The sequence below is a fragment of the Sparus aurata genome, chromosome 5 (genome assembly GCF_900880675.1).
Source record: "Sparus aurata chromosome 5, fSpaAur1.1, whole genome shotgun sequence".
In the NCBI taxonomy this organism is placed as follows: Eukaryota; Metazoa; Chordata; class Actinopteri; order Spariformes; family Sparidae; genus Sparus; species Sparus aurata.
Window position 1 is genome coordinate 25,067,522 of NC_044191.1, and position 26,765 is coordinate 25,094,286.

General features: G+C 40.2%; 5 protein-coding genes across 10 annotated transcripts; 3 read left to right on the forward strand and 2 right to left on the reverse strand.

The window, feature by feature from the left end:
- Window positions 1-45: 45 nt before the first annotated feature.
- Window positions 46-9,313, reverse strand: vdac3 (voltage-dependent anion channel 3). Of its 4 annotated transcripts, XM_030416854.1 has the most exons (11): window positions 9,196-9,300; window positions 5,420-5,536; window positions 3,877-3,948; window positions 3,631-3,680; window positions 3,118-3,120; window positions 2,503-2,655; window positions 2,331-2,383; window positions 1,989-2,216; window positions 1,700-1,850; window positions 1,164-1,221; window positions 46-1,059 (listed from the first exon to the last, which is right to left on the reverse strand). In XM_030416854.1, the coding sequence occupies exons 2-11, from the start codon at window positions 5,532-5,534 to the stop codon at window positions 968-970; spliced, it is 975 nt and encodes a 324-aa protein (XP_030272714.1). In that variant the 5' UTR covers window positions 5,535-5,536; window positions 9,196-9,300; the 3' UTR covers window positions 46-967. The 4 variants fall into 4 exon arrangements, with proteins under 4 accessions (XP_030272714.1, XP_030272716.1, XP_030272715.1 ...); XM_030416856.1 differs by lacking the exon at window positions 5,420-5,536 and having other exon boundaries at window positions 9,196-9,313; XM_030416855.1 differs by lacking the exon at window positions 3,118-3,120 and having other exon boundaries at window positions 5,420-5,538; window positions 9,196-9,301.
- An 859-nt stretch (window positions 9,314-10,172) lies between these two features.
- Window positions 10,173-13,947, forward strand: enkd1 (enkurin domain containing 1). Of its 2 annotated transcripts, XM_030418006.1 has the most exons (9): window positions 10,173-10,273; window positions 10,585-10,707; window positions 11,347-11,431; window positions 11,912-12,136; window positions 12,282-12,454; window positions 12,531-12,683; window positions 12,792-12,934; window positions 13,119-13,255; window positions 13,377-13,947. In XM_030418006.1, the coding sequence occupies exons 3-9, from the start codon at window positions 11,347-11,349 to the stop codon at window positions 13,535-13,537; spliced, it is 1,077 nt and encodes a 358-aa protein (XP_030273866.1). In that variant the 5' UTR covers window positions 10,173-10,273; window positions 10,585-10,707; the 3' UTR covers window positions 13,538-13,947. The 2 variants fall into 2 exon arrangements, with proteins under 2 accessions (XP_030273866.1, XP_030273867.1); XM_030418007.1 differs by lacking the exon at window positions 10,173-10,273 and having other exon boundaries at window positions 10,513-10,707.
- A 93-nt stretch (window positions 13,948-14,040) lies between these two features.
- polb (polymerase (DNA directed), beta) lies at window positions 14,041-18,921 on the forward strand. Of its 2 annotated transcripts, XM_030418009.1 has the most exons (15): window positions 14,041-14,255; window positions 14,584-14,641; window positions 15,314-15,380; window positions 15,824-15,898; window positions 15,997-16,055; window positions 16,223-16,272; window positions 16,430-16,481; window positions 16,609-16,663; window positions 16,755-16,827; window positions 16,930-17,000; window positions 17,114-17,200; window positions 17,343-17,410; window positions 17,733-17,872; window positions 18,012-18,152; window positions 18,266-18,921. In XM_030418009.1, exons 1-14 carry the CDS (start codon window positions 14,195-14,197, stop codon window positions 18,104-18,106), a joined length of 1,011 nt encoding a protein of 336 aa, XP_030273869.1. In that variant the 5' UTR covers window positions 14,041-14,194; the 3' UTR covers window positions 18,107-18,152; window positions 18,266-18,921. The 2 variants fall into 2 exon arrangements, with proteins under 2 accessions (XP_030273869.1, XP_030273868.1); XM_030418008.1 differs by having other exon boundaries at window positions 18,012-18,921.
- A 1,063-nt stretch (window positions 18,922-19,984) lies between these two features.
- Window positions 19,985-22,460, forward strand: dynll1 (dynein, light chain, LC8-type 1). Its single transcript, XM_030417332.1, has 3 exons — window positions 19,985-20,138; window positions 20,904-21,042; window positions 22,078-22,460. The coding sequence occupies exons 2-3, from the start codon at window positions 20,911-20,913 to the stop codon at window positions 22,213-22,215; spliced, it is 270 nt and encodes an 89-aa protein (XP_030273192.1). The 5' UTR covers window positions 19,985-20,138; window positions 20,904-20,910; the 3' UTR covers window positions 22,216-22,460.
- Window positions 22,461-23,046: 586 nt separating this feature from the next.
- On the reverse strand, window positions 23,047-26,589 carry rpl6 (ribosomal protein L6). Its single transcript, XM_030417331.1, has 6 exons — window positions 26,416-26,589; window positions 26,210-26,308; window positions 25,772-25,915; window positions 23,660-23,708; window positions 23,363-23,547; window positions 23,047-23,237 (listed from the first exon to the last, which is right to left on the reverse strand). The coding sequence occupies exons 1-6, from the start codon at window positions 26,563-26,565 to the stop codon at window positions 23,085-23,087; spliced, it is 780 nt and encodes a 259-aa protein (XP_030273191.1). The 5' UTR covers window positions 26,566-26,589; the 3' UTR covers window positions 23,047-23,084.
- Between the last annotated feature and the right edge of the window lie 176 nt (window positions 26,590-26,765).

A 26,765-nucleotide genomic window follows, 5' to 3' on the forward strand; every position in this document is an offset into this window, starting at 1 on the left:
CGACCGCCGTAAAAAAAATTAATAAAAAACACAAATCCATCGAGACAATGTTTAACAATCTTTATTCCGTTAATTCAATAAAATCAGTTTGAGGTCCTAACAGTTGACTAACTCTCCTATACAAAGCACAGCACAGATAAAGTGAAATGTAGTGGTAAAGGCTGAACAGGTACAGGACACAAAACGAGATGAGACAAAGAGGTGACATGGAGTTCCAAATCGCCATCGGCCCTTTTACCAAACAGGACCTGAAAAATAGACTTTTAGGCAACTGAAGGTCCACAGTTAATAACTGTGTTACTGAGGTCAAATGGTGGAATCGAAGTCAAGATTGGCCGCTCTTTGTCTTTTCTGCTTCATTCTCTCCAGCTTTTATTGCATCTGTTTTCCGTCACCGTACTTGTCAATACAGAACTTCCCTCTCGCCTCGAAAAGCATGCAACAAAACCACAATATACCAAAACAGGCAACCTCTAATAATCCTATTATTGTCTAAAACCCAGAGTATATCTGAACAAAAAGTGAGCCGACCACGCAGTTCAAATAAGAAGGTGCTTCAAAGAATACAGATATGACACTGTTGATTATTAAAAGTGCACTTTGTCTGATCAAACTGGTCATAAGTAGCACATTATTATGGAGAACAGTTTTGCATGAATTACCTGCTTAACAAGTCTGTTCTTTTGGTGTATTCTGACAATATTCGCTTGTTTGTAGAACCTGTAAATAATGTAAAATATAACCAACACAACATGACGTTTGACTCCTTTAAAGGTACAGTACTGGAGGTTCTTGAGGCTGTTTGGGGTTTAAGGGTTAAGGCCAAAGAATGTGTGCATATGTGTGTAGGACTCAGAGGGAAGATGTGTTTGTACGCGTCGCTGAGTGGACCTTTGTGGTGTTTTCACATTTGGGCTCTTTATTCTTCTCCTGTGTTGCTCTCCTCGTCTGTTCTCCCATCGAACCTTTACGCCTCCAGCTCGAATCCCAATCCGATTTTGTGTCCACCACCGTTCACGTTCTTCCCGTCAATCAGACCTGAGAGGGTGAGCTTCACTCCTGCAGGGATACGTGTTGGATTATGTATCATCAACAATGCTCAAGGTCTTTGGATTGTTGTTACATAAAACAGTGCGAAAAAAAAAAACAGACAATCAGCTTACCTGGCCTGAGGGTCTGTGTGTATCCAACTCCAACGAGGCAGGCGTTGTCAACTTTGGTCTGTGAGGAGAAATTAAAAAAAAACTTCACGAACATGTGAGATCACCAGCGTTCGCAGGATGAAACCTTTTGCACCCTTTTCCATTTTTACACATTGAAATATGTAAACATAGAGCCCAGGTTGAAAAATACCAGAATCCCCTTTTAACAAATACTTCAGTTCATCACAAAATACCTGCAAAGCTAATGACATTACCACCAGCCTCAGCTTTGCTGTGTGTTACTATGCTAATTAGCAAATGTTGACATGCTTAACAAAGATGGTGGACAGATGGCAAACAAATATCAGCATTTTAGAATTTTCATTGTGTGCATTTAGCTCAAAGCATAACTAAGTACAGCCTCACCGAGGGGGGCTGCAAACTGGTGTTTTTAGTTTTTTTTGTTATGCACTGCAGTCATTGTCCCAGCCAACCCTGGTGATGAGCATATTTTATTGTCTTAGATGTGTCCATGATATTATAAAGTCAGTTCTTACAGACAGGGAGGCATCCTTATCCAGCTGATATTTGGCTCCAATTCCAAAGCGTGTGTTGTTGCTGCCAGCTGTCCAGGCCAGTTGGACCGCTGTCTCCAAGTTGCTGTTCACCTTTTGGTAAATGGAGCCACCGAACTCTGTGCCGTCATTACTGAAACGCAACACAAAATTGGGGATTAATGAAAACTGTTTGTTTCATTGTGGGTAAAAGCTTCCTCTCTCATGGTTGCCCTCATCCAGAGTATCACTTCCATTTCCTGCCTCTGTTTACTGTGATTCAGTGACTCACACGCTGGTGTGAAGCTGGAAGTCACCAGCCTTGTATCCCAGGGCAAAGTTGTTCTTTGTCAGTTTAGACTTGGCAGTGTCGAATGCCAACTGGTAGCCAGCCAGCCAGCCCTCGTAGCCCAGCACGGCAGCTGCGTGGACGGTGGGACCGGCCATGTCGAAGTCCAGGTCGCAGCCCACATTGGCATAGTCGCGCTTGTAGCCAGTCTTCAGCTTGGCACTCTTCTTACTACAGAAGGAAGAACAAGAAAATAAAAGCAGGACAGTCATTTACATACTGTGTTACTAATATGTTAATAATATGCATCCGTGTTGATGGATTTATTGTAGACACTGCTCTTACCCAGTGTTGGGCACAAATGATGTGTCCAGGCTGAGCTTCAGACCCTTAGCCAGCTACAGACAGACAAATGTATGGAAAACAAAGAATGAGCTCATGGTAGATTTGAAATATATTGAATTTTAAAACATTTTTTAAACAATTAGAATGATTAAACTCTTGTTTGTTGACCCACCTGGTCCTCCATGGTGATTTCTGTGGTGAGAGTGTTGTCTGTGTTCCATTTCTGGCTGAAGTTGAGGCCGAGGTCCTTCACTTTGTACTTGGTCTCCAGGTGGCCTCCGGACTTCCCTGTGTCGGTGTTGTTGGAGCCGGAGGTGTTAAACTCCTGCGGGACAAAAGGGGGATGGCGTGATGAGGGGGGAGATGGAGATGGAAAGGTGGAACAGGAAGCAGAAATAAGTCACGCTGGAGCACAGCTATAGAAGCTGGAGGCAGAAGGGGCGAGAAAGCATACGGGGAGAAATAACAAAGACGAAGGAAACAAGCATCGCTTCGCTGCTTTTTCCTCTGCCACACAATCCTTCTCAGGTTTGTATGGCTGGTTATTTAAAAGAAAAAACTACACCTATAAATGGAGAAATGAGTTGGGAGGGAAAACTGAAAAATATAGGCAGGACTGCGGGGGAGAGGTTGGTTGTGAGTGTGTTTGGCCATCAGTGCTGCAGTGGGGCTAATGGCGTCATTCGGATGAGCTACTGCAAACATCGTCACACAAACTGGTATCACTGGCTTACCCTGCGGTGCGCCTGTGTTTAATCATTACATATACACACACGCTCTCTCTTACCATCTGACAGGGACGTCCGAGGAAGAAAGCAGAAAGAGAAAGAGAGGAGAGAGAAAGTTAGGGAGAACCACACCGAGTTCACATGCGGAAATGTACCACTCACTGTAAAAATGAAAAGCAGAGTGACAGAAAGCGGAAAACCTGTGAGGAAATATATTTTACAATGTTTTTTGTAAATGCGGCATGTGGGAAACTGTATGCGAGCCCCCATTATGGTTTTACCATGGCAACAGGTTTACAGCATGACTGGTGCAAACTAAACATAGACTGGGCACTTTTTCCCAACATGTTGCTTAATGGGAAGAGAGTAAGGTGTAGATTTGTCAGGCCGACAGTGTTAGTCCACTGACTCTGTAGATTAGACTGATACATGTCAGGCAGCAAACACACTTTGACATGAAGTGCTGTGAGGTCGTGAGTCAGCCATCTGATCTACACCACAGCGTGCCGAGAGAGAGGCCCGAACATGAAACTGAAACACGTCAGGCCAACAGAGACAACTGCGGTACTTACAACACCACTCTGGGACTTGGTCTTAACATCGAGCTTCAGAGTTCCGTAGCCTGGGGAGGAAGGACATGAGGGAATTCAGAGGAACAGAAAGAGTGGAAAAATAACTCGAAGCAAAAATAAACTGCTAACATTTAAAGTGACAGAGCAGGCTAAATGCCCTCTAATGTCACTTCTGCTCGAGGAAAAAGAAAATGCAAACGTCAAATCAAAACTACGTGTGTGGTTAAAGAGAATTTGTTGATTTACCAAAGCCCTTGCTGAAGATGTCTTTGGCAGATTTCCCCAAATCGGCGTATGCAGGAGGGACGGCCATTGTGACTGAGGAAAGAGATGTTAAACTTCTTCACAACAACAAAACACTAACACAAATACACACTGCATTAAAAGGATTCCCCAGCAGATCAGAAGTACTGCTGTAGAGTCAGAGGACTCACAAGGAACAATATTTAAAAAAAAGACAATAGTCAAAATTGGTGCTGCAAAGGCTGAATGCCCTGATTTTTGTCCCAATAGTGTGGGTGGGTGGCTACATCTCCCATAATGCAACTCCATTGTGTCATACCAATTGTAACCCGACTTTGAGCCAGCTTAGAGGTGAGTAGAATATGACTAACTTTTCTTTTTTGGGTGAACTTGTACTTTAACTTAAGATGCATAATCAGTTGACTGTCCGTTTAAAATCAAAATCCTAGAACAAATGCTACAAACAAATACAAGCTGAATACACATAGAGCTCTGGACCTTTGTGGAAGCTGAGCAATGCGACTCAGAGAGCACTCCAGAGACCACAAATGCATGTAAAGTACTAGAAGCGCACATAAAGCATCGCAGACAGCATTTTCTACCCATTTTTACCAAAAGAAACCCCACAAAACAGTATACACATCAGTATCAGTACTATTTGTCTCCTTTGGGAAACCCCTCACCATCTGGAAAGGGGGCCTGCCTCGGTGCTCGTGATATACAGCTTCTCTCCTCCCCCTCCATCTTCTACGTGAACCCTATTGATTGCCTGGCAGCAGGCCATTAGCAAGCAGCAGAGGTTGTTCAACTAATGGGACGGATTCTCTACAAGTAAAGGGACTAAAAATGTACTGGAGGAAATATTTTAAAAGATCACACAACCATCTAATAGAGAGATTTTGCAGCAAGACTGTATTTCAACATTAATAACATCGCCATTATGCTGTGCTCATGAAGGAAAAGAATAGGTCTAATACGTATGGTGTGTAAAGAAACACCGTGCAGGCCAATGCAGCAGAGCTAACCTAAGCAGAAGCAGGGTTGGTTAGTCAGCACTACTGTACCGCTTCTGCACACCACTGCACTGCACTGGGCTTCAGACAGTCATCAGGGTCCTCTGGGTCAGTGTGTGTGTGTGCATGCTCTCTGAGTGTGTGTGAAGGCGACATTTTTGACAAGGTGACATTGCAGGAGCCTTCAGAATATCCTGCATTCACTCACAACCTCGAGCTGGGTTTAATGTTTAACCACTGACAGTTCCGTTCTGCACTTTCACCCTGCTGCTCCGTCCTCCATTAATCTCACCAGTCACATCTTATGTGCAGACAAGACTGTGCTTAGGGTAATGAAACCTCTGAAGGCTACTTAACCTAGATTGTCCCAGTGCAGATATCTAAATGAAATTAAAACACAGTGGAACTGACGATGGGTAAAGATGATCAGTCTGGCTTCACGAAATAAATGTTCCTGCAAAAAAAAAAAGCTCAATCCAGGGACCCTGATGACGCGTCATATGTCTATCTCTACACACACCCGCCCCACTCACCATGTCCCTTGGGTGCGTGGTGATGACATGCCACACATTGGTCTTTGTTCTCTGCCTGCTTGACTTTTCCTGTCTTGTCCTGCTGCACCACACTTCCCACTCCTTTTTCTTCCATGTCTCTTAAGAGGAGGGAAGTGCCATGAAGAACAATAGAAAACTTTGGAAAGTAGTCCCGCACTGTTTTGACAGCAGCCGTGCTCTATTTGTGGCCTTTGTCTGCAGCTTCGGTGTATATTAGCATGTTTCTTTAGCATGCAGTCAGAGCTCAGAGGTCTCTTTTATATGCAGGGAATTGACCAAATATTGCGTCACCTTGTACAGTATGTGCCGAGGCCGGCAGATGATGAACGCATGTACTTTGTGCGCAGCATTTGAACATGATAAGGCCTGCGTACGACCCTTGTATGGCACTGAGAGATGGCATCTTTATCAGACCAAGAATACTGATTAGCTTGAATAAAGGGTTCTTATACAAGAACGTGGAAAGCTCAGCAGATCATCCAGGTAGGCACCTGTCCACAAGTATTACATCAACAGCACATTAAAGCAGCTGTGATGCAACTGTGTCATGCCCCCTCGCATGACAACCATAGGAAAGATGAGCAAAGTCCTATAAGTACATTAGCCCCTCTTGCTCTAAGCCCTGAAAACTTTGTTTTTAAATGGTAACTATTTCTTGGTAACATTAAATGTTCATGACTAAATAAGTGACAGTCAGGGCTAAAGTTTGGAAACATTTTTATATTTTTTGAAGCTGAAAAATGTTTGGGGTTTTTTGTCACTTTGGCGCAAGTGCAGTAACGAAACATTAACATTTCATCAACTTTAAAGTTGAGATGGTGAACTTGATTGCAGGCAGTCCAACAGTTACAGAACAAAATTTGGAGTTCTGGCCACCTACCAAATATAAGTCCAATATTCACTCTTTTAGCTCTGTTAGCTCTGTCTCTCTCTCTCCACCAACTCCGAAGGGAAATATTTGGCTTTTCAGTTGCTCAGTGCTCCACCCTGTTCACCAGCTGGTCGCTCACTGTGACCGCCTGCTGTTTGAAGCTGGGTAGGTAGTGTACAGTGGGATAACAGCTGCCTGAAGCAGCCAGAAAAGCAATAAGCCAAGTTGTGCACTGGGCAGCTTATTCATTAGCTGAAATTCACCATGAAGCTCCTGAAAGCTGAGGGGAGCTGCAACATTGATTTCACATTATCATTTGAGAAATTACATAAATGTGAATTCCAGCTACTTTTCGTTTAACACTCCAAAACTCAGCCAGTTGTCTTCTTCAGGAGTGTATGGATGTGGTTAGATGATAACTGACTGACAGTTTGGGAAACTCAAGACAGCTACCACACCTCTGTCATCAGACAACGTCGCTAAAGTCTGATTGGTGCATGGAGCTTGTGACATCTAGCTCCAGTTGCCTCAAACCAGTGAGAAAAACAGGGACAGAGCCACAAATTCAGAAATCTCTCGAGTGATATAAACATATCTGATCAAACACTTGTAATAAGAAATGGATTAAGAAAATACACTTTATCTCCATCTTTCACACACACACAAACACCTGCTCTCCATGTCTCTACGTGACTATGTGCCAGCTGACCTGCATTTTGCTGACCACGTGCAATTCCTGGTCTCTCTTTGTCATTTCACCTCCTCCTCCTCCACCACATAGTCCGTTTTTGACCCTCCTCGCCTTCGTCCCTCAGTCGCAACACTCGGCTCTAAATTTAGCTCAGGTGAACCCAACACTAGAACACATGTGACTCGGTTTTCACATGTGTCCTCCTCCAGATTCAACCTATCAAAGCCCTTATAAATATGGATTTATTTGTGTGCATTGTACTTCCACGCTGTATTTATATACAAACACACTTTGACAGAGCTCAAAGGTCAAAAATGACATCCGTTAAAAACAGAGGTACGCGAAAGGAAAACTGTGAGCGCACAAACAACAAGATGGAGGTTATGGTTGTAGAGAATTACTGACAATTGACTCGTCATAAATGTATAAAACAGTTTTATGTGCTCGCAGTAATTATGACTTATGACTGACCTGCTCCTAAATATGAAGTACAGCTGTTACTATTTTATGAATACAGAGGAAAATGAGTGGAAATGGCCATTTTTTGTTACACTTTTTTTCAGTTGACTGATTCGAGAGCTGTGTGTACTTTTACAGTGGAATATCGTTGTTACTTAAACTTCTTACAAACGTCTTACGATTCTTACAAACAGAAGGCTTGTTTTGATTCTGACATGGTGTGCAACTATCTATAATATCATTATTGAGAAATGTATGAGAAATTAATTCTTCAAATACTTGATTCCTCTGTCTGTCGTGTATAAATGTATAAAAACTGGAGAGAAGCTTCATGTTTTTGTAAAGAGTGTGTTGGGTGTTTCTGCTTAATAAATGTCACATCAATCATTAAATTGGTATAAGTTATTCATTCATCTTACTATTCAAACAACTCACACCTTTAGCAATAACGTTGACTTCTATTCAACGACTGAATAACAGCAAGAATTTTTTCAGTTTAACGATGATATAGCCGCTGTTAATGAACAGATACTGAACAAGAAAACTATAACATTGTGTAAACAGGCGGTTACCCAATACTGGCCGACCCCTCAGATAAGGTGAGGTGTGTGTGGTGGGCCTATATAACGGGGGGAATGTGTGGGGTGTGAGATAAGGTCAAGAGCAGTGGAGTAAGGCTAAGACAATTTATAGCTTGAATGTGAAGCTCATGAGGCAGTGATGTATGTGTTCCATAGTATGACCTGCTCTGAGGTAGTCACATCCTGTGAGATTCAAGGTGTGACAACAGTTACACTACGGCTGTGTGTAGGCACTTGTTTACCAGTGAGCACTGGCCTTAAAGTGCCTGTTGCATCATCCTGTGTTGTTATTTATGAGTTTTTCAGCCATGACACAGACCTTATACCAGGACTTTGGAATTTTTGACGTTGGGCCTTATAGCAAATCTATTACCACAACTTCCCACCAGCGTAAGCTCTTAAAAAAACAACTTAAATATTATGGGTTTCACTTTCACGTATTGCTCCAGGCTGAATGTAATGTTTAATTTGCCTAATACTATAAATACTCAATGTGGGTCACAACCACTCTGAGTCTGGTGTGCGTGCGTAAAGGGGGTTGTGCCAAAACGGTTCTTGCTCTGTCGCTGTCCACGGACCTTGTGCTTCTTGAGAAACAGATAAGACGTTTTAATAAGATTTATGGCATCAAATTGCTTTGTCTGATAATTAGACGAGTATTTGTAATTGCCAAATGCGTCCGCCTCTGGCCTCCATTGTTCGTGCCTCGGTTGCCTGCTGATTGGTTACCAACACTGCAACAGCTAACTTTTTCCAAACATGAAATCTTGTTTTTCAGCTGTGACTCTCTGGATGTTGCATTGCATTGGTAAAATAGGCTACTTTCTGACATTTATACAGAATGAGACTCCCTCTGTGCCCCCGGTCGCCTTCACATTTTGCATTTGATCCGCAGACCTCCCTGTTTTTTGGAGATTAGTTTCCATGCAGTTTACAGATGTGGATTTAAGCACAACTAATGGCTTATACAAGCCTTGACTGGCACTAAAAGCCTAGCCACAACCGCTGCTGCACTCCCACCCCTTTATGTGTGACTCATATCTCCCTGAGAATCAAACGACAACTGGCAACAACTAGATCGTCCTGCAGAAAAGCCGACTTAAGACAATAACTTCCTGAAAATAAGAATTGGTCACAGTGTGTTATTTCTTACCTTTATTTATGGGGCGGAGCGTGCAGAGTTTCTCGGGGCTGTTCGATGCAGCGGGGCACAGTGAAGGAGACAGCAGAGACGAACACACTGAGCAGGCGCGACTCAGACCTCCGGCTGAGGGCGGGGCCGTTGTGTAAATGACATTGAGCAAAGAAACTTATCAGACAGTATAGTGTGTTTGTAAATATTTGACATGTGTGCTACCCGTTCACATTGTGAAGAGCGACTCTGAGAAAATATCTGGTGCACAGATAGGATAATCAAATTAGAATATTTGTGATCATACTTATATTATTATAAGTATGATCATTAGTGTATGAATATCATGCATGTATGTATGTGTTTACAGTTATGCATTTATCATCTACTTGGATGTGCAATATGTCTATTTTAACTCTTAGTTGTTTTTAGTTGAATGTCTATTTATATGGATCTCCCTATAATTTGCGGTTGGAACTGTATGTAACATGTGTGAGAGCAAATTAAATAAATGGAGGCGAGTTTATCAACAAGCTGATTCTGATTGTGAAATTTAAAAAAAGGGTTATATTTATATCAAAGTGGATTGCAGTAATTATAAATGTATATTGTGTCTGCGCCAGTTACAGTGATGCATATTTCATAAATTGTACTTAAAATACAGATATTTAAGTTGATTTAATAAAAAAGTATTTTTGTAAAAATTGTAGTTTTCAAGTAGAGAAAGTTAATGAAAGGCCGCACTGTTTAGGTGTAGTACGCCTCTAGCACCACTCGGGGGCAATGACCTCTAGCTCATGTCCTGGAACCAGTGGTTCTGTTTGCCCTGATTTATTCCTGTCAGGCAGACCAAACCTCAGACTGCGTACAAGCTTGGATCCAGTGATATAATAGGTATGTTTAATTCAGAGAAATTGTTAGTATGAGAGCCACAGCCAGGGTTTGGTTGTACCAGTCTTTTTAAATTAGGATAGGTTATTGATCAAACCTGAAAGGCAATACTGTGGGATAATTAGTAACGATGCACAGGAACATGCAGGATTACAGCAGAAACACACCAGCTAGAACTCACAGCTACTCCAAATGCGGAGGAACACAGGTAAACGCCTTTTTGCCAAGACTAATCAAATCATGAGGTGTGGGTAATGTTTTAGGCTTAGGTACTATCATTGATATTGTGACAGCTGTAATTATCATCAATTATTTTTGGCTAGTCTCTAATACAGACATTGATTGAAAAATAGTTGACAGTAACCCTGTGGGCTGTTGATCTGATTCTTTTCCCTAATAAACACCCGACTTTTTTTTTTTTTTTTTTTTTTTTTTTTTTTAAATCAGATACGTGATTTGGATTACAGTAGGATGAAAGTTTAACAGGAGCAGGTGAGACTGTTTTGTCCCATCTGTCAGGTCTAGTTCTGTGTGCGGCTGCGCCGTTGCCATGGAGAGGAGTACTGAAACAAGTGTTGATACCTCGGCGTCATCAGAGTGCGTAAACCAAATCCTCAGCTCATAAACAAGACGATATCAAAGGTAAAGTAATTAACTCGATCAATTAATGCAACTCAAACGTTTGCAAATGTTTGGTCCAAGGAAGTTATTGCATACATTTTTAGTGAAACGACTGTTTTTTCGATTCTGAGCAGGAGTTTGTCGACAGAGCTCGTGATGATTCTCAGCAAGCTAACTTCACAACAAGCTAAATAACAATGGCTATCCTCAGATATTGCTAGGTAGTGTAAGCAGACAATGTAAAGCTGGATCTAACAGGGTATCATAGCTGTATTATTGAGAATAACTAATGCATTCATATTCATTTTATCTAATTGTTATAGCGACACTGTTGTAACCATGCATCTGATCAAACATAAAATTAAGGAACTACTTTTCTGTATAGCCTTGTTTAGTCAATCTGTGTGGTGTGGCTTTGAAAACGTCTAGGGCTTATATTTTACTTGAGAACTACTAAAAATAGTAGCTCTGCAACAAACAAAAAAAATACTAAAAATACAGTTATCATACTACCTGCAGGCTTAAGGAAATCAGTGGTTGATTACTATCTTCCTCTTCAGCAAGATGGTTAGCTTATCACTATGAGAAATCTATATATGTGTTTGGTAATAATTAAATTTGTTTGCTGCTACTGTAATTCATTAGTCTTTGTTTTCCCAGATGTGTGAGGGACCCTCATCAATTTCTGGACCAATCCCCCCAGATCCTTCTCTGTTTCCTCAGTACTACAGACGACCTGCTTCAGGTTAAAATGCATGCACTGGCCTCTGCTATATTAAAATCCCATTTTAAAAAGTCTGTTATTTTCTAGTGATTTAGGGCAACATACTTAATATTCATATACTGTAACTAGATGGAATTCTTAATGTTGCTGTTTTTTCAGCATAGATGACAGTATGAAATTGTGACTGTTGAGTCTATACAGCAAGTAACTGGTAACCATTTAAACACACATATCACATATACATTAATATATGATGAATGAATGTTTGCGTTTTTTAGACTTTACATCAACACGACTCGAGTTGTTGGAACCATTTTTAATTTTGGTTGTCACTCTATTGATTCATAGATTGCTTTTAATAATTGTGGTCCCAGATCCATTGCATGTAGGCTATTATTTTTGGAGTAGCATGTCTTCCTCATGTGTTAGAACATTGTTTTATAAACCAAACACTATTCTCAAGTGACCTTGTTTGTTTGTTTTTTTCTCACCTCTACATAGCTCGGGGCCGTTTAGAGGGAAACCATGAGGGGACCTTAGCCCTGCTCTCAGGGCCAGTCGCTCCAGATCCTATGTTGCACCCTGGCTGCTACAGTGCTCGTACCCCAACACATCATCCCCGTATTGGACCCAATGCAATGCATATTCTGGAGCGAGGACAGAAAGGAGTAGTAGGAGAACTACTCAAACTAGACGGTGTCTCTGTCATGCCTGTTCCCAAACCAAGTAAGTGCAATTCTCAGGTCTATAAATGTGTCTTATGCAACAAAGAGCAGCTCTGTTTTGTCTTGGAATGGTATTAGTATATCTTCTTATTTTAGATTTTGACCACTTAAAAATTGTGACAACATTTCCAATTTTTGACTCTTAGAGCAGCGTGCGCATGACTTCGGTAAAGAGAACGTGCGTCGGCTCAGGGAGATCCAAAGGCGCTGCAAAGAGCAGGAGGCTGAGAGAGCACAGTCTCGCACAATTCCAGTCAAAGCTCTTTGGACCTCCTCTAAATACCAGAATGTCCCATCCAGGGTGATGGTCCAACTACAGGTAAGGATCATGTCTGTGAAAGATGGAAGCCAAGTATTTTCTCTGGATCACTTCTCATCCACTGTCTTTCATGCAGGTTTCTAATCCAACTGCTAAACCCCAGTGTCAAAACTTTCTGAAGGCCCACTCCAGTGGTGGATCTGCCCTAGCAAGACCACACTCCAAAACCTCCCCTCCAGCTTTGCAACGACCATCCTCCTGCAGTTCTATCGATGACCCGAACTTGGAAGTGAGAATTAAAGAAATTACCTGTATATGCATTTTGATCATTTAAATGTGTAACAGCAGTGCTTACTTTTTGTTTCATTTGCATGCATTGTCATATGTTTGGTTACAGTTACAAGTGCAAGGCCAGTCCATAGACTTCATTAAACATAATGCCCGGGCTGCAGGAAAAACTGTGGTGCGCCGGTCCCAGTCACTGACAAACCTCAGAGATAAGCCTGTTCCCAGTGCTGTTAAGGGACAGGTACCCCAGTAGTGAGTATTCAAACAGCATGTCTTACCTCCTGACCTTACAATCACAGTCTTAATGAACTCAAGTAGCCAGTCAGATAAAAACATATGATTCACCACAGGTGGATTTGGACATTTTGACACCATTTTAGTGCTGTTGCTCATTTTCTGTTCTCCTTTTCTTTGACACATTAACACACACACACAGTCTTGAGGAAAGGAAGAAGCAATGGCAAAAAGAGGAAGAGGAGAGGAGGAGGAACGCACCTGATCCTACAGTCCCAGCTGGTCACACCCTGATGCCTGAGTATAAGAGACAAGAGACACTGAAGACCCTCACAGAAAGTATGTTGCTCTTTGTCTCTGACCTTTTATTACATAAATGATGGCAACTATGCCTGTGATAGTACCACATGTAGGTAAATATTTGCTTCTCTAATTTAGATGATGTTTGTGTTTTCCTCAGCCCATCGCTCCCTGGTGACTGAGCTGCTGTCGCTGCCTCTCAAAGCTGACAGTCTGAGTGTTCGCTCACGTCGGGCTCATCTTGATTGCCGTCTTTCTGAAATCGAGGAGGCCATAAAAATTTTCTCCAGAGACAAAGTTTACGTGAAAATAGATTCATAACACATGAGGAGGAGATGGTCGTGTAAATTCACTGCTTTATCAAGGTTTATTTTTTTATTTGTTGTAGTTGCATAATGTAACATAGCACTGAACCTTTATTGTGATGAGTGTTTTCTTTTCGTAAATTGAAAATTACATTATATGTAACAATTGCTTAAGCTCAGCCATTCACTGTACAGATCTTCTGGTAGTTCAAAATGCTGGTGAATTATATGCAGTTTTCTCTTGAAGCAGAAATGAGCAGGTGCACTGTCAACGATCAGCTCTTAAAGATGTGATCAGATGTGATTTGTTTTGTCTTTGTGTAAAACTGGCTGGTTGTTTGTAATAATGGACATTTTTGTGACTATGTGGTATATTTGCAATACTTTATATGCCTGGCCATTTAAACATATATGCAGAACATTGTGTACACAGTTGAAATGTCGTTGAGTGCCAAGTTGTTTTTATTTATTTCTAAACGTCATCGTCTTGGGTATCTAGCTATCTGTGACGTAATACGCACGCACACCCCCACTCTACGTCTTTGTTCAGCTTGAGCTAGCTAAGTTGCTAGTCAGAGGCTAGCTGAGATCATAAAGAGGTCTTAACTTTTCATACATGCATATCTGATCGTTTTGATTTACCACGGACATTTGAGACCTTGTCAATTCAACAATGAGCAAGAGGAAAGCGCCGCAGGAATCCCTAAATGAGGGAATAACAGACTTTCTTGTCGGTACGTGAAGAGAAGTGAGACGGTTGGGCTAATAGCTGCTAGCGTGACAGCAGGGTTCTGTTTTAATTTAAAAATTAGCTTAAACTAACTTTTCATAACTAGAATGTGATCGTTAAGATATACTAAATTGTACTTCGTCTTCTCGGCTTTGTTATGTGTTTGCCTGGAACGAAAATCTTGAGCTTTCTCTTCTATGCAGCTTGCAGTCACTGCTTTTTCATTTAAATGCCCGAAGCTGAGCTGGCAGTTTCCTGAAATAGTGGCAATAAACTACTAAAGGAGTGTGAGCTGAATATAAAGTTAAGCAATGTCCTACTTCTGTTCCCAGAGCTGGCCAATTACGAGAAAAACGTCAACAGGGCAATACACAAGTACAATGCTTACAGGTAAGCGTCTGAAGCCTCAGCAGGGAGGTGTGCCTTGTTCAATGGGTTATTCTTTTAAAAATGCATGAAAACGGATGTAATGCATCAACATTTAATAATTCACGTGGGATGCACAGACAACATGCACTCAATTGCCAGTTATTATGCGCAATTAGCTAAAACGTATGCAGTACATGAAGCCATGGAAACCAATGATCACTGTATGAGGACCACTGGTCACCCCATATTATTTTAGAGATGTGATCTTGCAAGCTTATTCAGATATTTCTGATACCCTAATTAATTAACTGTAAACAACAATACACTGGACATCAACACCTCTCTTTAAAATACAATACAATACAGTTCAGGAGCACTACTAACTATAACCACCAAAATGCCAAGTACAAGTAAAACGGTATACCTATATGATGGCAGGATTTATTGTAGGGTCTAGGACAGCATCCATTTTTAGCATGGGTACTACTTAACTGGCAACTGAGTGTGTAATACATACAAGGACAATGGTGTTGAAAAAATGTAAATATTGTAATAAAAGAGTTCTGTGGCAGAAATATACTGAAGCTTGCTGTCACTCTATTGTCTTGCTACTTTATATGTTTTAATGTTTTATTACATCTCATTCATATGTAATATACCTCTAACAAATAGTTCTGCTAATTTTCTGTCCAGGAAAGCAGCATCTACCATCTCCAAGTACCCTACCAAAATCAGAAATGGCGAAGAGGCCAAGAAACTGGTATGTGCCCTAAACTTTACATCTTCAGTTATTGCCTTTATTTAGGACAGACATTGGCGCTGCTGATATACTAGTTGGTATTGTTCACTGTTTTTCAGTTTAAAGGATTGTTATTGTGTTTGTATTGCGTCACCCTTGAGATTGAGGCTTGCATGTCCTTGTACGCATGGTTCCATTCTTCAAACTGCTCGTCAAAGAATTGAACAAGATGACTTGATCATAACTGCCCTTAGACGCTTAATTTTAATGAAAAGGTTCTTGAAAACTGGAAATTACTATGTAGTTATTTTGTCCCTGCTGCTAATGTGCACATGTTGCAGAAAGCTCATGTGTTGTGTGGTGCCCTCTGCTGTGTGTTTGTCAACAGCCACTCTGCACATTTTATGTAACAGCTTCAGATCAGGCGATTCACCACCCTCCTGTTTGTTTTTACATTTCAACAGGATGGTGTTGGAGCTAAAATAGCAGAAAAGATTGATGAGTTCCTACAAACTGGCAAACTACGGAAACTAGAAAAGGTGAGTCTTGGTGTGAGAAGACATGATTGATGCCACACTGTTCATGTGCTCAATCATTTTAAGGCATTAGAGAATGATGTGCTATTTTTATATTTTAGATTCGAAATGATGATACCAGCTCGTCCATCAATTTCCTCACCAGAGTTACTGGAATTGGGTATGTCTTTAGTGCCACTCCAAATTAGTTATGATATTGAAATCCACACTGAAATGCATCATGACTAATTAAAATGTATTGGCCAGATGGAGGAATGAATGTTTTTATTTTGTTTGTCCATGTACATCTTCATTTAACAAACTGCATCTCTTGGATCTTGACTTTAGCCCTGCTGCTGCCAGAAAGTTTTTTGAAGAAGGGGTGAAGACATTAGAGGGTTTGTATATAAGTATAACATTTGTTCAGATATTTTGTTTAATGTCACTCTTCTTCTGTATGGTGTGCAGTATGTTGCATGTTCAATACTTAATGTGCACAAGTTACATTTAGCTTTGAAAAATTAGCAATGTTATTTATTTTGGCTCTATTTTTAGATCTGAAAAAGATTGAGCACAAACTCAACCATCATCAACAGATTGGACTCAAGTAAGTTTGGCTGAAGGCAGTGTTTCTTTCTAAATGTGTTATTCATCAGTTTCACATTAACACTATTTGAAGGTCTAAAGGTCTTCCTCTATCATCTGTGTTTAATGGATTATTTTGCTGTCATCAGGTACTTTGAGGAATTTGAGAAAAGGATTCCAAGAGCTGAAATGGAAAAGATGGAGGTAAAGAAACGTTTACATACCTGTTATGTTCCAGTTGGATTTATTTTGAGTTACCTTACACCGTGTGCTTGTACACTGTGTTCTTCATTAGACTCTTATCCTTGGAGAGTTGAAGGAGATCGACACAGAATATATTGGAACAATCTGTGGAAGCTACAGGAGAGGTAAAACTTTCCCTTCAGGTTTATTCCAGTTAATATTCAGCTGATGATGAGTGTTCAAACTCAGGTTGTCATGATGCTGATTCACATGTTCATAATTTCTAGGTGCTGCATCAAGTGGTGATATTGATATTTTGCTGACCCATCCAGATTACACCTCTGAGACTGAGAAGCAGGTAAGGCTTGTTTCTACTGTGTCTCACTTGTCCTGTAAACACAGTGTTTTACTATTGATTGCACATTGTTTTTATCATTACTTGATTTTGTTAATCTTTATCTTCTTTTCCAGCCCAGGCTCCTCCATGCAGTGGTCGAGCATTTGGAGTCCATTGGCTTTGTGACTGATACTCTGTCCAAAGGTGACACCAAGTTCATGGTGAGGCCTCTGCTTATTTCTTCTCATGTGCTCAGCTGTATGTGTTTGATTTTGTGTTGGGTAACACAGTCAGCACAGTAATTATACCCAACCCAAAAAGCACATGATTTCTGGTGAAGATGTGCTGGATCTTGTTTTTTAGGGAGTCTGCCAGCTGCAGCAGAGTGATGAAGATGAGGAAGAATACCTTCACAGACGTATTGATATCAGGTGCCCTACTATATTGCTTTTAACATTTACAGTTCAGGCATTTACACATATAAATGCCATACAGCTTGGACTGAGTCAGAGTGTAAGAATTCATCCGGATACTAAAAGTTTCTTTGACTGAACATATGACGTATGTTTGTTGAAGTTTAAAAATCTGTGATTGACCAATTTAAGATTCTCTCAACTGACTGTAATACCGAACACGTCCAGTTACTTACAATTTGACAGAAGTAAAGAGGCCACCTTCTGTATTTTTTTGTTGAGTCTTTTAATCAGCAGTTTTTTCCTGCTCTCTAATGATCCTTTCTCAATTTTCCCTAAGGTTAATTCCCAAGGATCAGTACTACTGTGGAGTTCTATATTTCACTGGAAGTGATATCTTCAATAAAAACATGAGAACTCATGCTCTGGAGAAGGGCTTCACTCTTAATGAGTACACCATTCGACCACTTGGGGTCACTGGTGAGTGTTAGTGAAATGTGGCATGTGAACCTTATGAACTGTGTTCCAGCCTGGTGTGACTTCTGTCATCATTCAGTAACCAATGATTCATGATTTCAGCTTTTAATATTGGCTATTTTTGTATGTCGCTCTGTTGTAGGTGTGGCAGGAGAGCCTCTGTTGGTGGATAGTGAGAGAGACATCTTTGAATACATCCACTACAAATACAGAGAGCCAAAGGAACGCAGCGAGTGAAACAAAGGGCAGCTTGCAGTTGTATTTGAAGATTTCTTGCAAACAAGATCAGACACATGTGAACAAATGTGTGATAGTGTGTTACTCTTTTATATGTCAGTCAGCTGTGTTATCGAAGAGAAAAACAGCTGTAAAAGTATTTTTGATTATTTGGTTTGGATTTTTTTAAGTTTAAATGATCCCTGCTCCCTTACCCTAACCCGTGTTCATACCTAAGGTTTACATTTCCTTGGTCATGCATCTTTGTGAAGGCTTTGGTCTTATTTTTTAAACAAGTTTGTAATTCATGCTCAACAGTAATTTATTTGTATTTTTTTTTCTTTTCTTTTTACCATTTTTAATGTTTTATATACCACAAAAAAGTTATAACATTAACCTGAGCAGAGCAGTCTTAATGTGGACTGGTACAATGTTGACAATGATGACCACTGTCATCAAGGCATTTTGACATCAGTGTGCATTGTGTGTGAATTGTGCCAAGGTGTATTAAGGTATAGATGTTACACAAGCAGGCAACACAGCAGTGTCACTAGTTTATCTTTGTAATTTGTTTTTCTTTCATTCACTATGGAAATTTACAACAAAAAAAAATGTATCTGTAGAATTTATCTTTGGAAAAACATTGGAAAGAGGGAATACAATGAGGCAAACAGCATTTGTGGTCACTGGGCTCAGTCTCTGACACTCATTTTGGTCAAAATGATAAACGATTCGTTCAGACGAATGAGAAAATAAATTTTTCTCAGTTATTGATTGATGTGTGAATATCACTGTTAAACTGAGAGACTTGACTCTTTTTTTTTTATGTGGCTGCGTGAGAATGATTACATGCGTGTGTTAGGTTAGGACATTATTGTATCTTCTATGCTTTTCAGGGTGCCATTCTGAAAGAAGTAGGTAGATAAGGTTCATAGAAGTATCTTTGTGATACATATTTTAACATGTAAAGCAAAACTTGAATATTAGCATTAGGACTTTAATTAGTTTGGGATGTGGGCCATTGCAAACATTTCGGAAAATATTTAAGGGGGAAAAAAATATGGTAAGGAATGGAGTTGTGTGGGTTTGCTTGGGAGCTTTCAACACCTGACGGTTTATGTTGTGCATGTATGAGAAATAAATGAGTTTTTAAAAAAAAGATAAAATGTCACAGTTTTAATTTTGTATTTTTAGAATCTTCAGAAAAACAAAAATGTGTTAATTCTAATATATAGTCAGTAAACTTTTACAGTTGGATGCTGCTAAAAAAATGTTATATTGCATATGTTTATTCATTATCTTGATAAACTTGATAAAGTTACATCTTAGGCATGGCATTTGGCCTAAAAACTTACTTTTATGTTTGAAATGGGAAAATGTCCATATTACATCAGCATATATGCTCACTGACATCAATTCTGTGTACAACAATGCCTTTTGAATAGGCTTTCTTGCCAAACACATGGACAACAGTGTCTTAACACACCTAATACTTAATTATTTTAATTGAACAAGACAAGAAAGTATCCTTCTTTAGCAAAGTGTAATTACATACAGGCGAAACATCTCTTGTGATACATAAATACGCTGGTAAATCATCGTTTCTTCTAATAAAAGTGTTTAATTTTAGTTACGTTTTCTTTTACTTTATTTACATTATTTAAGTGACACAAATACACATAATATAATGTGTATAGTCGATGGAGTGTGCTATAAATATAATAATTATATATATAAATCCATCATACATCCTGCAAGTGAAGCATGGGCATTGGATGAGCGAGTTATTTACAACTGTTGCCCCGGCAACAAGCGTGTCGCAAAGCATGCTGGTTCGAAATAAAATGCAAGCAGAAACACCGGAAAGATAGGCCTGAATGAGCCAATGGCAGCGCCCTATGCATTAATATCAGCCAATGGGAAGACGTCAAGGCATCAGTGTCTGACCGCCACACACCCACATTACTTTTGTGTCAACCACTTCGCGGGAGTTGTCGCTTCACTAACAGTCGTCTGTTTAAAACTACACATACAGTGTGCAGGAGACGAAAAGGTAATTTCAAAATGTTGCTTGCAGAAAATGATAGATGGTTAATTTATTCCTTTTAAAGTGTTATCTTAACTGTAACATCTGTGCTAACCGTTAAATTGTGTTTTTTCCATTTCGTTCCGCGGGATGAATAAGCCGCTAGTTAACGTACTGTACCGTTAGCTAATCAACAGCTCATCATCGTTAATTATGCATGTGCAGAGGTTATGATAGTAAACTCATCTATCTACACCCTAATTCTGATAGTTTTGAGTCCGATTAATGACAAAATGTTATACTGTAATGACGATGGGGTGTTTATGTTGGTATCCTGCATGCTGAGCCAGATCGAGATTTACGCTACTTTCTAACGTCTGGTATTTGCAAAAAATAAAAAATAAAAATGCTTCCATTTAGCATCCTCACATTTCACAGGATTGGTGTTGAAACATCGGTTAAATATGAGACGATTATCTCAAATGTCTCGCGTATCCATAGAAACTACGCAGAGCGCGCATCCAGCGAGCTCGCGGCTGATGGAAGTTGTTATGCAACACTTGTAGAAACGGCTAATTCAGATACTATGTGTCAGTTATTATGTAACGATGGCTCGTCACTAACTACATGTTTATTTCTATTAACTGGTCGGCAAGACCATTTGTGCTCTCCACACAGACGATGAGGACTGTCAGGATGCTCAGGGACAGGAGTCGATTGGATTGTGTGTCTGTGTGTGCCAATGCGCCTTGTGAAGATGATGAATCCTCCGCTGTGTTTTGTGTTTCCCAGAGCAACCATGTCTGAAAGGAAGGCAGTGATCAAAAATGCCGACATGTCGGAGGACATGCAGCAGGACGCTGTGGAGTGTGCCACACAGGCCCTGGAAAAGTACAACATAGAAAAAGATATCGCTGCATACATCAAAAAGGTAAAAAAAAAAAAAAAAAAAAGCAACTGCTGACGCATCCAACATCTTCACTTAAGTAGGTTCTTAGTAACTTTAACCCACTGATCCGTGAGCAGAGTCTAATATTTCTGTGGCAGCTTTTGCAGTTCTGTGAATTCAACTAGTGGTGTAAAGCTATTTTGCACACACCGACATATCATCCTGTGCATCATTCCTGTTACACACCCATCCTGATGTTTTTTTGTCCAGTCTTCCTGAGGAAACCTGGAAGCCACATGCCACATATTTCCCCATAGTGGCATTCCTGTTCAGCACAGGGAGGGGCAAACTGTTATGTGTAATTGTCATAGAAACCGCTTAAAAACTTGGTTGTAGTTGTTTGCTATCCCCCATCCGCTTTCCTCGGTATATTAACATATTTTACAGGGAAACTTTTGTAGCTGGATGATAACAGAATTGTAAATATTTATTTTGAGATATTTTAGCAAAAATTTGCAATAAAAAAAAGTGCTAAAGGGGAAAACAAATGCGACCAAATAGACAGTACAACGAAATTAGCAACTTGCCTTCAATTAAGCTGTGAAGTCCTGTTTATACAACCCGGGAAAATAATCACAATGGCCAAAAGCCAAGACATTGGTCTTACATAAGAAATCACCCTGCTCATGCTTGGAGCACACCGCTCTCATGAATGTTGAGCTCTTACGGTTTGACAGTACAGACAATTATTGAGAATGAAGAGTAATTTAGTCTGCCATCTGAAGGGTGATACAGGCACGTTTGAGGTTAAAACATTAGCATCGATAGTTGGACAAGTAAAATCGTTTTCATTTCTCCCAGCTTCAACAATCTCATGACTGCATAAAACTGAATCACTTGTTAGTATGTAGTTTTAAATACCATATATGACAAAGGTGGTTTGTCACTTGTTTTAACACTTGAAACGTCTTCAATATTATATGCTGTGTATTATTACTAATCATTATCTTTAATTTGCACCTGCTTTTATTTGATTTCCTCAAATGTTTCAACACAATGCCTCTTTGTCCCTCACAGGAGTTTGACAAGAAATATAACCCAACCTGGCACTGCATCGTTGGGAGAAACTTTGGCAGCTACGTGACTCATGAGACCAAGCATTTCATATATTTCTACCTGGGTCAGGTGGCCATCCTGCTGTTCAAGTCCGGCTGAGGGAACGCATTTTCTCTACATCAGCTGACCATACATACAATACTGACTGACTCGACAAAGGCACTTATCATTCCTTGGCAAGAGGCCGCTGCCTTTTTCTGTGCCGCTTTCTACTTTATGCTGTTTTTGAGGATTAAAACAAAAACGTGGCCATGTTAAAGAGATGAAACACTTGTATTTATTTTTGTCTTGTTACATTAGACATGTCATTTTTTAATTAAAGTGTTGCTTTTAAGCTGTCTGGGTCTAATGTCTGGTGTGGTCATTTCATTGTGCACAATTTCAAACCATGATAAAACCACTTATCCCATATGACCACATACTTGTCATGAGATATACAAATGTAATGTAGTAGCGTGGTTAACGTGACCAATTAGCTCAAATGAAGTTGCAGTTGCCAGGTTAGTGTATCTCCCTGCCAAGAATACACGTCTCGGTCATCATTACTGTAAAGTCAAGTCATGGGGTATAAAAACACTGGCATCAAGGAAGAGTCACCAAATTATTTAAGGTCAAGTTCTGTATGACTTGAGTGGCTGCATTAATCAGGCAATTATTTTCCACAAGAGCATTTACCTTTAGAACTGCTACTCTGAACCCAATGCTTGCTTCTCATATTTGTAGTCATTTGCAAGAGCTGGTGTCAGCACAAGACATAACATCTGGAAACTGTAAATTTATCAATAAAAACCAGTTGAATGTACCCTTTAAGTTGTAGAAATGAATTTTACTCAATGATACTGGGGTGGCTTCAACACTTATCAGTCAAAAGAAACATCTAGGCCACGCACAAACACTCAATTTCGGCAGAAAAAAAAACGAGGCAAGAGATGGGTCAAACGATGGTGGTACTCTTTATTACAACACATTTAGAAAACCAGCTTGTGTGGGTAGACCCCATTAGACAGGCAGAAGGAAGAGCGCAGGTATCCCTTCATCTGAGGTACTTTCTTGATGAGGGGCAGGAGCTGTGCATCAACAGCTTTCTGGTCCTCCTTCCTCTGCTCTGTCAGCTGGTACTTCTACAAATGGACCAAAGGAGAAGAAAACCAATGAGTCAAGTACTAATCTGGGAGTCTAAATCCAATTTAGAACAGTTAAAATGCAGAGAGTAGAGTAGTTTGAGATAATATCCACGTTAGTTCACCTCTTTTTCTGTATCAAAGATCTCTCCCTCCTGGTGACGGGGCCTCCTCAGCTTCTTCTTCTTGAAGTAGGCATCGTTCAGAGTTTTGGGGATCTTCATGCCAGAGATGTCGACTTTGGTGGCGGTGGCAATGACAAACTTCTGGTGAGCCCTGCGAAGGGGGACTCTGTTCAGGGCAAGAGGGCCTAAAAGGCAAATAAAGCACATGTCAGTAAAATGGGTATCAAAACGCTCTGCATCTTGCTGACAGTTCTACTACATGGATAAATATGGCGCAACCAAATCATTCATCCTTACCAGTGACAAGCAGGAGACCACTTGAGAGCTGCTTCAGGAACACCACACGCTAAAAAACAGATACAAGTGTCATTAGTATAAAGCTACTGTATTGAGGGATTTGCACACGATGCCAACAATGATAGCACCAACCACTACATACATTTAGTGCCAACACACAAGGGATAGAAGGGCATCCATCCAACTCAGTAATAAGTGCAGTACTCTGAGACTCAACAGTCACTTGCGCTTCTTGGACGAGACAAATTAATAGCTGCAGTCCACTTTCATACTAAACTAGATAGAGGAAAAATAAATCTACTTGACACACACTCCTTGTTTTATCCAGAGGGCCCAGTCTGCCTGTCAGTTTCATAGCTGAAACATTATTTAGGTCAGCCACTGCTCAAAGTGTGTGTGGGCACACTTGTGTGCCTCCATAACTTGCCTATGCAGTGTTGGAGTGTGGGAGGGACAATGTCTGTGGTGCTGCTGAGGGTGTGATTGTAGTGATGCGTCCAGCACGGTTGTTATTTTCATACACAATGAGGATGCACCACTGATATCTGTTAATACCATGTGCTCTATGAAAACTGATGGGTGATGGACTGATTATGCTGACAAAGTGCAACGGTTCAGTTTTTTTTTTTTTTTATCTTGACAGTTCATGAAAGATGAAAAACACCATTATTATAATCAGTGCCTGTGTCAGCATCTTAAAAATGAAACAGTTAACAGGAATTAGACATTAATAGACCGTGTTTAAGACAAATGCATTTTCCTTTAGTCATGCCGCTCATTTTCTGCAACAGACAACAATGCAGGGGTTATTAAAAGAGGCACTATGTAACAATTGGTAGCATTTTATGTGTAAACATTTATCGGTTATATGTGAAGAGGTTCCAACTTCACAAAGACATTCCCCGTCTCTGTTGCCTGTATAAGCATGTGGACATTTGTCTACCGGACTGGATTTCATTGCTTAGGACTTGGGTCAGATTTTCCAAGACGGTTCAAAGGACGTGGCATATACAAATATTAATCATACTTGATTGTTGTAACAAAGTGAGTTTAACTTTTAACATAAAAACGTTAAAATTACTGTTGATGCTAGGATAACTAGGCATCTATGGTAGGCTATCATACCATAAGGAAAACTGTCCCGAGATAGGCCTGCAACTAACTTGCCTTCATTGGATTAATTGATCAGGGTCCAACTCCAGTCTTGCCATCTTCCCGATCAACTCCCCTATGACTTTTCCCTTAACTGAGTAGTGTTGCACAAACCAGACCATTTCAACGGTGTTTGACTTCATACAACGTAATAAAATGTAAAGAAATTGTGAATATTGCTCATCACCATCTACCAGAGTCCAAAACATCTTTAAAATGCTTCTCTTGTCAAATTAACAGGTCAAAACCAAAGAAGTCTTCTTTTACTCTATTTAAATGACAAAGCAGCAAGTTACATTCTGAAAGTGGAACCAGCAATGGTTTGACATTTTTGCTTGAAAAATAACCGATAACCAAAAGTTGCCATTAACTTCTTTCATCAACAAATCAATGTATTGTTGATGCTTTAGTTTGAGGTGTTTACCATGCAGTCATTACATTTGCTGGCCACAGAAATCATTGGCATGATGCAAGGATTTTATACTCCCAACAGTAATGACTTTGACTGCTTGAATGCAAGTTGTCTATATTGACAACACATGGATCAGACGCAACCAAACCCTTTTAATATTGCTGTCAGAATGCAAGCCTATAGAGATATGCCAGGGGATAAATGCAGAGTCACATTTTGAGTTTTGCCTTTTCGATGGTGGAAATATCTTGTGAATGTGTGGATCACAGATTATCTCAACAGATCAGAATGACCACTGCTTGTAAATAATGACCCCAGAAATCTGTCAACCAAAGAGATTTCTGCCCCTAAACCCTGCATTAAACAATTATTGAATTCTGCATCCATCTCCATCTTACAAGGGGAATTACATATTCACTTGTTAAGTTATTCCAAAAACACTAACCTCTTTCACACAATTTCTCAGTGTGTGCTGTATGTGTCAATCATGCTAGCTAATCCATGGAAACATTCATTTCATTATCAAAAACGTGTTAAATTGTTCTCACCTTTCCACGATGACGACCGGTGAGCAGAATGAGGACAGTTCCTGGTGTGATGGAGGAGCGCAGGTTCCTCTTGTGCTGGCTGAAGGGCTTCTTCCCGTGGCTCTTCAGTTTGCGGGGAACATCCTCTGTGGGGTAGTAACGGGGCTAGAGTAGGAGCATAGAAGAATAAGTATTAATCTTTTGATTCGAGGTTTGTTGCCAAAGCTGAAATAGTAATTGACCTATCTGCACACCATTTATGCCAACTGTGCTGTGATTTCTAATAGGAATATCTTAGCTATAGTATATATATTAGGTGTCATTTCACCTTAGGGCACACCATCTGTACATGTTTGACATGCATTTTTTTCAGTCTCTCAATGTCAGCATAACAGCTCATGTTCTATGTTTAATAGAACAAAATCTGAAGGGAAAAACAAGAATTTACTCATTACTCACCATCTTGCGCAGCTTGACAACACGAGTGCCTCCATTCTTGTCTCCTCCAACAGTCTTGACAACTGTGGCCCTGGGTTTTTCTCTGATCTTTTTCTCCATCTGCAAAGGAGAGTAAATCAATAACATAAGACTCAATTTTACAAATGTGATGTGCATACGATTTATTTTATCATAGTTTGTGTAGAGTGTCACTGATCTGCCCTCACCTTGGTCTCAGTGGTCTTGGACTTCCTCTTGTACATGGCCCTGCGGGCGTACATAGCAGAACGGGAGTAGCGGCCAATGCCCCGGGCCAGAACCGGGTTCCGGCTCCCGTGCTTCTTCTTGGCAGATTTCTTCTTGTCGCCCTCTGCCATCTATCACAAAACAAGGTAAGAACCGATGTTAATGCACCAACTGCAACAATAGTGAGATCTTATAATTTCATAAACAACCATCATACATCACAGTAATCTAGCCTTGGTTGGACATAGCACTTTACGCTACTCCACAGCGCTACTGAATCAGAAATCAGAAGTAAAAAACAAAAATATAAGATAACTAGAGCAGAATTAGA

Bases quoted from the DNA above. Each gene is read 5' to 3' on its own strand.
- vdac3 (XM_030416854.1), bottom strand. From the start codon at position 5,534: ATGGAAGAAAAAGGAGTGGGAAGTGTGGTGCAGCAGGACAAGACAGGA. The intron at 2,384-2,502 runs GTGGGTCAACAA...GTCTGTCTGTAG, and splicing joins AAATCACCATGGAGGACCAG to CTGGCTAAGGGTCTGAAGCT. The intron at 1,851-1,988 runs GTGAGTCACTGA...GTTGCGTTTCAG, and splicing joins TTCCAGCTTCACACCAGCGT to TAATGACGGCACAGAGTTCG.
- enkd1 (XM_030418006.1), top strand. From the start codon at position 11,347: ATGTGTGAGGGACCCTCATCAATTTCTGGACCAATCCCCCCAGATCCT. The intron at 11,432-11,911 runs GTTAAAATGCAT...ACCTCTACATAG, and splicing joins CTACAGACGACCTGCTTCAG to CTCGGGGCCGTTTAGAGGGA. The intron at 12,935-13,118 runs GTGAGTATTCAA...ACACACACACAG, and splicing joins AAGGGACAGGTACCCCAGTA to TCTTGAGGAAAGGAAGAAGC.
- polb (XM_030418008.1), top strand. From the start codon at position 14,195: ATGAGCAAGAGGAAAGCGCCGCAGGAATCCCTAAATGAGGGAATAACA. The intron at 16,828-16,929 runs GTAAAACTTTCC...CATAATTTCTAG, and splicing joins CTGTGGAAGCTACAGGAGAG to GTGCTGCATCAAGTGGTGAT. The intron at 17,201-17,342 runs GTGAGGCCTCTG...CTTGTTTTTTAG, and splicing joins AAGGTGACACCAAGTTCATG to GGAGTCTGCCAGCTGCAGCA.
- dynll1 (XM_030417332.1), top strand. From the start codon at position 20,911: ATGTCTGAAAGGAAGGCAGTGATCAAAAATGCCGACATGTCGGAGGAC. The intron at 21,043-22,077 runs GTAAAAAAAAAA...TGTCCCTCACAG, and splicing joins TCGCTGCATACATCAAAAAG to GAGTTTGACAAGAAATATAA.
- rpl6 (XM_030417331.1), bottom strand. From the start codon at position 26,565: ATGGCAGAGGGCGACAAGAAGAAATCTGCCAAGAAGAAGCACGGGAGC. The intron at 26,309-26,415 runs GTGAGGGCAGAT...TCTCCTTTGCAG, and splicing joins CCAAGACCACTGAGACCAAG to ATGGAGAAAAAGATCAGAGA. The intron at 25,916-26,209 runs GTGAGTAATGAG...CTCCTACTCTAG, and splicing joins TTGTCAAGCTGCGCAAGATG to CCCCGTTACTACCCCACAGA.